Source organism: Coptis chinensis, chromosome 8, assembly GCF_015680905.1.
Source record: "Coptis chinensis isolate HL-2020 chromosome 8, ASM1568090v1, whole genome shotgun sequence".
Lineage (NCBI taxonomy): Eukaryota > Viridiplantae > Streptophyta > Magnoliopsida > Ranunculales > Ranunculaceae > Coptis > Coptis chinensis.
Window position 1 is genome coordinate 64,356,098 of NC_141463.1, and position 13,946 is coordinate 64,370,043.

A 13,946-nucleotide genomic window follows, 5' to 3' on the forward strand; every position below is an offset into this window, starting at 1 on the left:
TCATTGGTTAAGCCTAACTGGTTTGCGAGGCCTTGAACTTGAGCTTCGAGGCTTGCCATGCTTCGTGGGCTTGAGATATTTGGTTTTTGGTGTTTGGTTCTTTTAGTTTGTGCGAAGATGATGTCTCAAGTAATCGAGACCACAGACGGCGCCAATGTAAAGGCGTGATTCAGCTTTCCTTTACAAATACAGTTGGATGGGAACTGGAAAGGGTTATTATTGGGACCGAGTTCGGCTTAGGAGCGAACTTCCTACGTATCTTGCTCTCGATTCGTGAGGGAGAGAAGAATCAGGTCTGGCGTAGTTCATGGGAGGGGTATTTATAGATGTTCAGCATGAATCCTCGCCCACCACGTGTAAAGTGCATCACCAACGTGGGGTCTAGATCAAGGAGGCATGCGAGAACTATCTTTATAGGTCTGCTGTGATGATGAAGATTAGTAGTCTGGGCAAGTAGCTTGCGGCAGTGGTCAATAGCTGGTGGCAGTGATCCGTGCATGTGCCTCTTTGTTCATGATTGCTTCTAGAAGGCAAGCTGAGTCACGTTATAGCCTGGTTCGCATACTGGCGCGAACTATGCTGGAACGTTCTCTTAGCTTAAATGTGCGATCTGGTTCCACAGGTCGGTGTGATATTTCCACCGTGCTGAGTACGCGCCTGATATTCCTAAAGGGGGATATCACTCCCTTACAGACACCATAGCCATATCCATTTCATCTGCCTTGGCCTCCTGTCTGAACTTTTTATAAATATCCCCTTCGTAAAATTCTTGAGTCCTCATCACCAAAATAAGAGTAAACAAGGCTCCAAAGAATGCTGCTGCTGCGAGTATAATAAAAGGCAATCTATAACATTGAGGTCCAATGCAAGTCAGTTCCTTCACTGAATCCCTGCTGATACCTTTCTGAGCGAGTTGCTTCATTGCCTCCCAGACACTATTACATTGAACACTTAGGACCCAAGGGGACTCGCCATTTGCCCGCAGTTGAACAAGGTGGCAAAGTGTTTGAGGCCGAAAAGCTCAGATATAATAGTGTAGAGCAACGTCAGTTGTGCTCCCAAACAAAAGCCAACTATGATTGAAGCAACATAGAGCGAGCCAGGTTTGGGGAAGGCGATGAGCAAATGGCCAGCGCAAGTTAAGAGAAGTACAGCCGCAATAATAAGTGGACGAGGAAAGCTAATTTTTTCAAGAAGAATTTCAGCAAACACTCTTCCACAGAAGTTCCAAAAACTAACAAGTGAGACAAATGCACTTATGGTAAGAGTTGGATAGCCTAATGACTCGCCAATCTGACCAATATTATCGACCGCCCTGTAAGGTTAGTTCCAAGCCCACAAAGTGTCGCTGTTACTATTAAGATAAGTAACATGTCAATACTAAATAGTGCTTCCATAATGCTGTAGTCTCTTGAATATATTTGCACAAAATGCAGTTTTTGCTTTTGGTGTCTCTTCTATTTCAATATGGCTTGACCGTAGCAGAGGCAGTGATTTTGGTTTTTCTAATGGAGCTTTTTCAACTGTGATCTCTATCGGTGGTTTAGCAGCTTGTTTTTTTCGAATCCAAAGTAAATGCTCCTCTTTGATTCCAATTAGTAGAAGAATAGAGAGTAAGCAACACAGCACAAAAACGCTTGCAACATACTCAACATGTGTGAAAATAAACTGTTTCTGAAGTATAATTATACTCATACTGAGTGAAGCCATTGAAAGTGCCACATATAGAAACTTGTGAAAGACCATCACTTCATTTTCTTGTCTAACAACCTTGATAGCTCGAATTGTGTACACAAACAAGATTGATATAACAGGGGGGAACCAGGCAATAAGTAGTATAAGAGATTTCGAATCGTTTCCATAAATAGCAAGATATATTTGCGTCATGAAAGCACCAGTAAGACCAGTGAACCCCTTCAAAAGTCCTAACATAATACCTCTACCCTCTGGGAAATTCCTAAGACAAGTAACAAGCACACCTGTATTGGCAAAATTCTGAGAATTAGCACCAATGCAGATGTACAAACACATCTGCCAGACTTTAGGTTTGGCTATTTTGCCAGTAACACCAAGCCATACCATGAAATAGCCAACAAAATTTGTTGCAGCACCAGCTAACAGAACAAACCATGTGGGGGTTACTTCAGCAATTAGACCAGAGAATACGCCAACGCTTGTTCCAAGATCCTTAAAGAAACCAAGCAAATTAAGTGTTGTTTGTGTGTACCCTAGTGTTTGCTTGATAGCTTTTGAATAAGTACCAAACAAATATGTAGCACCAGCACCAGCCATGACCACAAATGAAGCAAACATCATAAACCATCTTCCTCTAGGTACTTGTAATGTAAAACCAATGAGCTCACCTCCACCAGCTTTTGGTGAGTCCATATATTTGTTTGTTGGCTGTAGATAGGATCCGCGATCCCCAAAAAAGGTGTATCAATTCTAATCCTGAATGTAGAAGACTAGTATTAAAGTTATAGGGAGATAGAGAGATTACCCAGTGATGCTTGCCTCAAACAATGAGTTCATTGAGTTAGGACAAAGTTTAATGTACTTTGTATTTGTCGGAACAAATAGTAAAATATGGAGATCGAGTCAACTATTTTGAAGTTGAGGAATATCAAACTGTATAAAACCAGTGTGATATTAAATTAACGAAGCATGCCAAATATAATGAGCTGGTACCACGTTTTGATCTACTCTCTAAACTGACACTGGATAGAGGACTGTTAACTGATTCAGATATCCAACTATACATTACCCTACTTCGCAGTCTGTCTTAGGGCGAGTCACAACTCACCACTCCTACGGTTTCTTACACATCTTAGGTTTCACAACTTCTGAATTATGCTCTAGTCTGCCTCCCGACTCTATTGATTTCAGGAGTTGCAACTCTCCATAGCAGTGGTGAGAAGTTGGAACTCAAAAAAATTGTAGGATTGATCTCCCGAAAATCACAGAATTGTTGTACGTTAGCTTATTTTACAAGTTAAACTCACAATTCACAAGCTATATACGTGCAAATAACAGAATTTGTTCAGGATTTAAAATTTTAAATGCAGAATTGAAATTTTGCGTTGGCGGATAGTCTCTATCACGTGTTAGTAGATATCATTCAGAAAAGATAACAAAATGTAGCCTACTATGCTTAATCTGATTTCACTAGTGGAAAACATTCTTGCGTTGATCTATCAGCATTTGTCAGACAGCACCTATTATGCTTATTCTAAATTCCTAATGTTCGTTTTGAGAGCAGGATGTGGCGAGTTAGACCAGAAAAATATATTAACTCACAGGTTAACCCAAAACTAAATAAATGGTACGAGCACATTCGAAGGTTTCACTCATTTCATCCTATCATTTCTTTGGCAAGGAACTCCTTGTTTCTAATTAGTTTTTTAAAGAAAGAAATTCAGACTGATTCCACTGTTCTCAAAATAGGTGCCAACTGCCAAGGCAACCCATTAAAATATTCATGATGCGAAACTTAAAAACTAAACCAATCCACATCGAAAAGGTAAAGACGGTTCAGAACATAAGACTATCCATCTATCCTGATTATCTAGCTACATAATACTTCATAAAGCAAGCGAAAAAACAAAGCAAACGAAAAGACAAAGCAACCTACTTAGGTACAGGCAACTTCACAGTCCATGGAAATCAGCAAGATCTCAGTAACGCTCGTAAGATGATGGGCGTCCTCCTCTGCTGGGGCGATCATAAGGACCAGGCCTGTCTCTGTAGCTTCCTCCTTCATATCGTGCAGGCCCACTACTTCCGTACCTGTCAGTGGCACCCCTTGGAGCTGCATCCCTCTCATAAGCCCTGTCCTTGCCATATCCATTCTGAGGGTAACGATCACTTCCAAAGCGATCCCCGCCAGCAGCATACTTGTCACTTCCATAACGATCACGTCCGCCATACCTGCTGTCCCTGCTTTCCACACGTTCTCTGTCTCCATAGCGTCCACCATCATAACGATCATCCTCATAGCGATCTCCGAAACGGTCTCCAAATCTGTCTCCACGGCCACCACCGCCACCACTGAACCTGGAACGCGAAGGAATTCTTCCACCACCACCGCCACCACCAGCTGAAGGACATTCTCGGGCCCAATGCCCTGGGCGTCCGCACTTGAAGCATTCAGTTCGCCCAACAGACCTATCCCCACTCCCATAACTGCTCCTGCCACCTGCTGATGAGTAGCCCCCACCATAGCCATAGCCTGGATCATCACCCCCCATTTTGGGCTGGGCCTTGTTGACTGAAATGATACGATCTCCAAGCTCCCTGCCATGCATCTCCCTTATTGCATCCTCCATCCCACGATGATCTGCAAAGGTCACAAATCCAAAACCACGAGGACGCCCTGTATCTCTCTCCAACATGATCTACAAAAGAACCAAAAATTAAGCAACACATATTTGTAAGTAAATTGGTGCATATTATTTGTCATCTTCTAATTCACCAATTTCTACAAATTCACTAGCAAATTTTGCTACTACTTCAAACACATATATCAACAGTATATACAGTAATCAACCCATAAAAAACGATATGGAAAGCCAAAATAGCACCTGAGTTCAGCTATCATCTCCAACTTTAACAGGACCAGCTGTACATCCTATGGTGCCAGGTCTGCTAAGGCCAGACTCTCATATTGTTAATCCTTTGATATTTCCTTCACTCGATTTTCTAGCAATTAAACTGCATACTTTCTCATTATAAACTTCTTTTGAGTTATTTTATCAGGTCGACAATCCAAGCTGAGTGACTTTTAGGGATAAAATTCAGTCGCAGATCAGTCACCGCATGTTTCCCTTCTGGCAATTTGGCATTCGCCAATTTGGCAAACCATGATGGACATGACATAAATAGAAGATGCGTAATTATATAAATAATTTGTTTTGTGAATTAATTAAAACTTTTATACACATAAAATACTCAAATGGGAACTTAAGAGAATCTTAAAACCTACTATTTAACAATGTACTTAATAAACAATAGTAACTCTAAGGCAAAAGCTGTAAGTTGCCCCACAATATTCCAACGACAAATGTTAATAAGAAAAATGAACATACTGAAGATGAGGTGAATTCATAATACCTCTTAACAAGAGGAAGAATTAGGTGAGCAATGACGATGATGTAACAACACATGTGAGCGGATAACCCCACAGAATTCTTACTCACAGAAGGATCAACACGTACCACACATGACTAAACCTCATAGATGATCCCAGATATAAGTTCACAGATAATTACGAAACCAATAACTTAAGGAAAATCCATATACAAACAGAAAAGCACATTTCTTAACAGAACTCCAAAAAGTCCACTAAATTCTGTGAACAAACAAGCTGGCGCCAATTTCCATTGATTTCATTAGCTGTCCAGTGTCCACCTCTGAACCACCAAGTTCGACCAACAAATATCATTTAAAACTTAAAACATGATTCACAACCAAGAAGCACTGATTTTTCTGTACATCAGAAGAACATATAAGCATGGCCACATTTGCTAAAAGGTCCAACAGTTTTACATCCCATCCCAGCCATACCGTGTAGCTGAACACTTGTTTTCCTTGGTCAATGCTTTCACAGGCTTCTTCTTCTCGAATTGACCACAAAGAATCACAACACGCTCCCCTTCTAACTGTACAGAAGTAAAGCAAGTAGACCGGCATCTTTCCATTAAGATACAACATTCTACACTTGCGTACAGAATTACAACATAGTTCAAGAAAACTGGTTAAAAAAGAATTCTTCAAGCAAACACGTGATTGACGACAATCAAGCACCCTTCTCATTACACAGCAGCAAAGCATGCAGACACGGAAAGCTTTCTCTAAATTCCCTGAGTTCAAAAGCACAGTACAGAAAACTACTTGCATCTGTAAATGATGTTATATACTTCTTTCCAACTAAGTAAAACTAATATGCTGCAGTAATGAGTCTCTAAGAACCAATTGTCTTGAAAACAAATCTACGACCAATCAGAACACAGAAAATGCATGGTTTGGCAACACCAGACAAGTCATCACTTCAAGCAGAAGAGTACTGGATTTCACAATTGCTTCTGCCCAGCACAAAAGAGTACATTACGTTCTTAAATGTATATCCTTATCCAGCAGATCAATCACCCAGCAAGCGTAAACCACAATAACTATGGATATTTCTAAATACCCACAAAGGTCTGACAGACTATAAGTTAGTGGCAAGACATTATTTTTCAGTATTTGGGCCCTGCACGGTTTCAGAATCTACCCTTCTTTAGAAATCTCAGTCAGTCGAAAGAATGAAGCTTAGAGCCAGCAGGCGCACTCAGCGAGGAAATGAGAACAGCAGCACTTGTAGAGGTGGAATTTTCTAGTTCTTCATCTAACCCGAAACCAAATGATCTAATAGGCCTTGGAGGGCCTACTCGTCGTTCCAACCACTCCGGATAGATTTTGGCAAAATCAAGTAGGACACCAGTTCTTATAAAAACCAGTACAGTGCCAACTCTGTTAACCGGAACATCAGGTTGAAGCTCCATATTCCAAAGGAAGACACATTTATTAAACACAAATGAAAACAGAAAAGATTGCGACTGCTATTATCCACCAGGATCAAAGTAATGCAGATGAATCCAGAGTCTGCAGAAACTGGAGGCTCTCGACATTCTAAAGTAGCATATGCTGACATGATATAGAAGCCTTCTTAAGAAGTCAGGAGAGAGACAAAAATGTCATCTACCACAGCAACTCAACTGTTTTCAGGCATTTAACATAAGCAGCACTCACGAAATTGTGCAAATCAAGTACAGGAAATTATTAGCGATGGTCTTATCAACAAACTACACAACTTAGAAAGAATAACTAATCAACAGAAACGGCCACAAATTGTCATCTGCAAGAGGACTAAGACCCATCTGACCAAACTTGCAAACTGTGCAATATGTCCGAGCATTCAACTGATAAGCAACAACAACATTCTTATGCAATAGCTAACTTCAACATCCGGCTCCATAGACCTATATTTAGGGATATAGGTAAGAAACAAGTAACTGTAACTGGCATTCTGGCTGAAAATTCAATACACTGAAACATCACATATACCACTAAAGACAACCTCAACGGTCTGTATCAAATCACCTTCGGTGAGATCTATCAATGCCTTCTTCTTGGGACCAAGTTCATGCACTCCAATAATCAAACTTACAGTTTCGGCTAAAACTAGCAACTGAGCCACAAGCACTCCACAGAGAAATGCACATGGAGATAATCTCAAACAGGCTTTACTGTGACCGTTCACCGAGTATAGACTAATGATCTTCTCCAGTCATATACTAATGAGCACTTTATTGTTTCTTTCCTAAATCATAATTTCAACTGATGTCACATCAACTCCATTATCACATGATTCCAGAATGTCATGTTTCTTTTAACCATTTGCCTTGTCACTATGGCCTGTTGGCAATTAACGCTTCACCTAGTACGTGCAATCTGGGCTCCAAAAACATACGACAGCAGTCTTACTAGGTAGAGTTTAGGCCTTTAACCAATCTAACAAAAAGCAAATACGCCGAAAATGACTGGCAGTCCTTTCTAGCAAAGTGTAAACCCAGTACTAAGAACATCAAGTATCATTTTCCTGATGTGATATTCTTGCACCTCGATTAGGGACATGGAGACTTCAGAACAAAACATAATCACATAAGCGAATTCAAACCTCAGCAACTCAAAGATACTAACTGACGAAATATCTCCCAAAGAACACAACTAAAGGTGCATCCGATCAAGACAACAAAAGAAAGAATACACAATTAATACAACGAAAAAAGATAAAACGGCACATCAACTTACTAGAATAAAGTAACCAGATAAAATAAGAAAAGAAGCACAATGAGTAACCAATCAGCAGACCATCACAGCCTAACAAGTTATTAAGGCTCATTTTATTTGAAAACGATAATGTTGCCAAAGTTGTAATAATTTCCCCACAAATAAAATAAACCCTAATTTGAAAAAATCCATTTAGTTATCAAATAAACAGATCTCATGCTTTAGTTAAATATAATTCCAATAATAATAATAATAAAAAACGATACCTGAGCTTCGAGTATTTTGCCGTAACGACTAAAAGCATCTTCAAGTTGACGTTCATCAGTTTCCCATGACAAACCACCGACGAATATTCGATTCTCCACTTCTCTACTTGCCATCTCTCAAAAGCCAAAACCCTAAAAATCAGACTCGGCCTTGAAACTAATAAATAACTTAATTTTTCATGGGCCGGACTTTATCCAATCTAGGCCCGGCCCGTATATCCACACTTGGAGGTTTGGTCGTACAAAATGAAAAAAATAAAAACAAATTTGACGTTTCTTGTTGACAGCTAATTTATTTAACCACTAGTTCTTGTACCAAAGACACTTGGATTCTTCCTTCCAGCCATCGAATATACAATGGGCCCCAATATTCCCAAGTACATAAGCCGGCCATTCATTTTTATCTTTGTCTCTTTTGATATATGTTCTTGATTAAGATTTGAGTAAAAAATATGCACACACAAGGTTATTATATATATATTGTTCCTTAATTGTTCAAAGTGTTCAATTGCAAGTTTTAGTAATATGGCTGATGTAAGGAGAGTGGAGGAAGGTTTGGGTCATACACCTGTTATAGAGGAACAAGTGCATGAGAAAAATGAGAAGATTATTAAGGATGAAGATCATCAGCATGAGAATCACAAAGAAAAGAACGGTCAAGTACATGACAAGTTAGTGGAACCAAAGGGAGAAGAGGCTGAGGAGCCGGTGATTAGGCAGAAGACCAAGAGAGTTGCTACGTTAGATGCATTCAGAGGACTCACCATAGTGGTACATAAAATTACATATGATCGATACTACTCATTACAATATTAATTATCCCCACGTTTACACTCAATATGGCATTCCACGAGATTTACTTTCAATATTTGTCAACAGTAAAATAAGTAAAATTACACTAAAACTTGCTAACTCCAAGAAATATATGTGCAACTAATGTACATATCCAGCATTATGTTTGTACACCAGGCCAGTATGAAAATTTCATGGAACAGGCATACTTTGATCAAACGGCTAGAAAAGCAAATCATTCATTGGATTGCCTTATGTGGGTTGGGAAATGATGGACTAGTATTTTGCTTCTTCGGTGCGTGCAGATAATGATATTGGTGGATGACGCTGGGGGAGCGTGGGCACGCATTGATCATTCACCATGGAATGGTTGCACATTGGCTGATTTCGTCATGCCGTTTTTTCTCTTTATTGTGGGTGTTGCAATTGCTCTTGCACTTAAGGTATGTGCTAAATATAGTGATGATATGTTCAAACCTCAAAATATACAAATAAGCTGATAGGAAGTCGTAAACACACTTCACCTCAGCTTCAAATCTGATAAATAAAGTGTCAAACTTTAAAATGAAAGGGATGAGTTCGAATTTCATAAAGATGTCTGGGATTTTTTTTTGTGACATGGCCTGGCTAGCATATTTCATAGTAGTGTATCCATGTGTCTACATTACTGCACAAGATTAATTTTTGAAACCGAATGAAGATGATCTCATATTTAGCTGTTCTACTGTTAATTTGCAGAGAATCCAAAAGGTGGGAAATACGGTTAAGAAAATTATCATTAGAACGATAAAACTTCTCTTATGGGGAATTATTTTGCAAGGTAATCTATGGAAGAAATTTAAAAATAAAAGTTCTGCACGAAATATTTCGTATTGTTAACTTTTCTAGCTTTTTTCTAACACAACTTTTTATATGATTGAAGGTGGCTACTCTCATGCTCCTGACGACCTCTCTTATGGAATTGACATGAAGCAAATCCGTTGGTGTGGCATTCTTCAGGTTTGCTAACCCTTTTTTTTTGTTCATATTTTAGAAAAACAAAACTGTAAAAGCCCAGGAAACTAAGGGTAAATTTCAACTTGGGTTGTACTAGACCCATAACATGCAACAACACAAGTTTGGGTTGAGTTAGCAATCCTACTCCATCCTACAATTCTAAATGCATGATTTGATCCAGAGACTTGTAACTAGGCTTGGGCCTTTCTACGCCAATTGATCATAGCAAGAGCTATCTAATTTCTTAGCCAATTGCCCAATTCAAATAATTTCTCAAGAAGTCATTATTTTACTTGCAGAGAATTGCTTTGGTATACTTGATTCAAATAATTTCTCAAGAAGTCGTTATTTTACTTGCAGAGAATTGCTTTGGTATACTTGATTGTTGCTCTAATAGAAACTTTCACTACAAAGGTCAGACCTACAGTACTTAAATCAGGACATTTCTCCATTTTCAGTGCATATCGTTGGCAATGGTGAGCAATATAAAACGCAAAAAAGATAAAATATAAGAAGTCTTCATCGTAAGAATGCAAAACTTTAATGGCTTATTATCAATGTTCCAGGCTTGGAGGGTTTATCGCCTTTCTCATTTACATGATCACAACATTCTCATTGTATGTTTCTGATTGGAGTTACGAGTTTGATGAGGATCATCAGATCAAGAAGTATATCGTAAGTGTATATTCCTGTCTCGCATATGTGTTACATAATTTGTTATCATTATAAAAAAAAAAAACATAATTTGTTACTATTGTTGACATTATCGCAATCGAGATGCCATGATACATATTTGTAGGTAAAATGTGGCATGAGAGGCCATCTAGGGCCGGCTTGTAATGCAGTTGGTTATGTAGATCGACAAGCATGGGGCATTAAGCATCTCTACGCCAGTCCTGTTTGGATCCGATTAAAGGTAAACTTAATTTCGAGTAATAACGATTTTCGTTCAACTCACTTCAACATTTTGCATAACGATGTTTTTTTTTCGGATACTCTACAGGCTTGCACACTTAGTTATCCAGAAATGGGTCCATTGCGCAAGGACGCTCCAAGTTGGTGCAATGGTCCATTCGAGCCCGAAGGCTTATTGAGGTTTGTAAATATTCTAGCAGACATAAACAAGAATACTACTTGATGTAATTATTACAAGAAAATAAGGTGGTCTCTGTGTATTTCCAGTTCAATTTCAGCAATTGTCTCTGGTACCATTGGGGTTCATTATGGACATGTTCTAATTCATTTCAAGGTTTGCACAAGCTAGCTTCTCTCAACTTTGTTTGAACAAAGTCTGTTGTGTACCAACACTTGTGCTATATATAGTACTAAAAATGACTATTAACGAGGCAGTTACATAGCATTACATCAGCATTGGGTGTCAATGAACTTGGTTTGATTGTGCTTTTTTTACAGGGTCACTCTGAGAGGCTGAAGCACTGGGTTTCAATGGGACTAGTCTTGATTATCATAGCTATTATTCTTCATTTTACTGATGGTGAGTTTCCTAAGTGTTATGATCATCATACTAAAACTTTTGACACGTTAAAATAAATTATATATCCGCCTTTGTTTTGAGTGAATCTTTTTGACACCAAAAAATTTGTTAGTTGTTGATTTGATGGTTGATGCTGTCCAAGTTTGCAAACTAGCGTTAACCTCTTTTAAGGGCTTTAGTGACGTCGTGCTAATCGAATTTTCACTGTCTATCTGCAGCCATTCCCATGAACAAACAGCTTTATAGTTTCAGCTATGTTTGTTTCACAGCTGGAGCAGCAGGAATTGTATTTTCTGGCTTATATATAGTGGTACAAATTTAGGCATACTAATTAAATTCCAAATGTTTTGATCCTAAAGCCTACCTGAGGAAAATAAACTAGGTACCTAATCAATTCTTCTCTACAGATTGATGTTTGGGGATACAGGACTCCAACTTTATTCTTGGAATGGATTGGAATGAATGCATTGTTCGTGTTTGTTATGGCAGCACAAGGTATCTTTGCAGGGTTCATAAATGGATGGTATTATAAGCGGGAAGACAACAATCTTGTAAGTCACATATCTCGCACAGTGCTAATACAATGTTGTAGTGTATGTTCTATAATCTCTATTTAAATCAAACTTACGTGAAAGTTGAAACACTTTCCATGAACAGGTTAACTGGATACAAGAGCATGTTTTCAATGATGTTTGGAAAAATGAGAGAGTAGGACAACTATTGTACGTGATATTTGCTGAGATCACCTTCTGGGGAGTAGTCTCCGGCATCTTGCACAAATTTGGCATCTATTGGAAGCTATGAAAATTATAATTTTTGACAAGAATAACAGGTCTTAGGTCGTGCCCGCTGTGGATCGGGTATTAGTCCACTTAGTTGGTTTGTCTGTTAATTATCTATTCTAGGCTCCTTAGCTACATTTTTCAGAAAGAATTTGAGAGTGGGCGTGTTGTGGCTCTTGAAATACACATACTAGGGGGACTCTGGAAAATTGGGCTGTAGTCTTTCACTGAATGTATTTATAAAAGATTTTGGTCGCATGTAAATTCAGTTTTTCACAAGTTTTTTCATGAAAAAGAGCCAATGTAGGACAGACTTCCCATTGCAGCTATCACAGTTTTCTAGCTATGATAAGGGAAACATCTTACTTTGAATTTTGAATAATCATCCCCTATAAGTCCAATTTTCCAATTCAAAGCGAAAGGACGAACAATAAATTGTTTTCGTTTGGCTCTTTCTTTTTCTCATAGAACGCAACAAGACTTCAGCAAGTTCAAACATGACTCATATTCAAACTGAAATAGCATCTATTGTTGATATCTTAATCTGTGGAGTTCAACACTTCCAGGCTTCAGTTGTAGACTTGTAGTTAGCTCAAGATTTTCGTCAATAAACCAAAGGCAGCAGACTTATTCTTAGAGCATCTTTAATGGTGACACCGTGACACCAAATCTCTTAAAATATGATGAAATCCGACCATCTTTAGTCCTTCACCCACCATACACCAACACCGAAATTTCAGCAACCTTGGCATCAAATGGTACTGTATTTGGTGTCAAGGTTGGTGTTTCTCAAATGTACATAGCGGTCCAACAAGTGGTGTGTGGACTTTTCAAATGTAATGCACTGTTAAGCAAATGGCGCGTGGGCTCTAGCATTTGGCCCAAGAGAGTGTTGTCATGGCGCCTCGGTTTCATAGTCATGCCTAATAACCAAGCGGTTAACCAAATAGCGTGTGGACTTGGGCCAAATAACCGAGCGGTTAAACAAGTGGCATGTGGGCTTGTGCCTGGTAACCAATTAGTTAATCAGGTGGAGCTAGGGTGACTTCGGATCGGATCGGATTAACCTCCTTCGGAATTTTTCCAAATTTTTTTCGGAACCTAATATGCTAGCCAAATCCGATCAAATTTTTTTTTGGATTCAAAATATATTTCCAATTTCGGAAATTTCGAAATAACTCGGAAATTTCGAAATACTTGGTAAATTTTCAAAGATCTCTTTACTTTCAATTATTTTTGGAATATCATATGCCAATGTTCATTGTAGGGAGAGAAAACCATGTCCACAACACCAATGTACTAACAACAATACACACTTGTTTACTGAGAAAACCCATTTTCATTCAAACAAGTGATCCAAGAAAAAACGAGAAAAAGAACCTGCAGCCACCAATAGCAAGCATTGCATTCTGTTGAGGTCTGGGTATTTGTAATGTTTCAATCTTTTTTCGTGTGTGGAAATTGAAGCGTGAAGTGTCTGCATAAATAATGGATTATGGTCTTGGACTCTAAGTAGCTTTACATAATATTCTATCTATTGGAATTTGGCTTTTGGATTGGTCTGGAAGTCATTGTATGACTCAATGACATTTTTTTTCATATCATTGTTGTTATGGCAGACGGTGTAATGACAATAGAGTGGTCCAATTCAAGTGGGGAAGTAGCGGCTAGATTATGTTTTTGTTTTGTTTTGGAAGTAAAAACTAGAAAATGAATGAACGGTCAAATCTAATCAAGTGGATAGTGAGAGAAGTATATATTTTCGAATAAATTGGCAATAATATCGAA

The 13,946-nt window shown here is 38.6% G+C and overlaps 2 protein-coding genes and 1 pseudogene across 3 annotated transcripts; 1 reads left to right on the forward strand and 2 right to left on the reverse strand.

The window, feature by feature from the left end:
• Window positions 1-679: 679 nt before the first annotated feature.
• On the reverse strand, window positions 680-2,712 carry LOC147482421 (protein NUCLEAR FUSION DEFECTIVE 4-like; annotated as a pseudogene).
• A 720-nt stretch (window positions 2,713-3,432) lies between these two features.
• On the reverse strand, window positions 3,433-8,251 carry LOC147482422 (glycine-rich RNA-binding protein RZ1B-like). Of its 2 annotated transcripts, XM_086575605.1 has the most exons (3): window positions 8,094-8,227; window positions 5,110-7,764; window positions 3,433-4,394 (listed from the first exon to the last, which is right to left on the reverse strand). In XM_086575605.1, the coding sequence occupies exon 3, from the start codon at window positions 4,389-4,391 to the stop codon at window positions 3,675-3,677; it is 717 nt and encodes a 238-aa protein (XP_086431731.1). In that variant the 5' UTR covers window positions 4,392-4,394; window positions 5,110-7,764; window positions 8,094-8,227; the 3' UTR covers window positions 3,433-3,674. The 2 variants fall into 2 exon arrangements, with proteins under 2 accessions (XP_086431731.1, XP_086431730.1); XM_086575604.1 differs by lacking the exon at window positions 5,110-7,764 and having other exon boundaries at window positions 8,094-8,251.
• A 111-nt stretch (window positions 8,252-8,362) lies between these two features.
• LOC147482423 (uncharacterized) lies at window positions 8,363-12,422 on the forward strand. Its single transcript, XM_086575603.1, has 13 exons — window positions 8,363-8,864; window positions 9,191-9,328; window positions 9,624-9,705; window positions 9,808-9,884; window positions 10,242-10,357; window positions 10,448-10,556; window positions 10,681-10,797; window positions 10,885-10,976; window positions 11,064-11,130; window positions 11,295-11,376; window positions 11,595-11,686; window positions 11,784-11,927; window positions 12,034-12,422. Exons 1-13 carry the CDS (start codon window positions 8,619-8,621, stop codon window positions 12,178-12,180), a joined length of 1,509 nt encoding a protein of 502 aa, XP_086431729.1. The 5' UTR covers window positions 8,363-8,618; the 3' UTR covers window positions 12,181-12,422.
• Window positions 12,423-13,946: the final 1,524 nt, after the last annotated feature.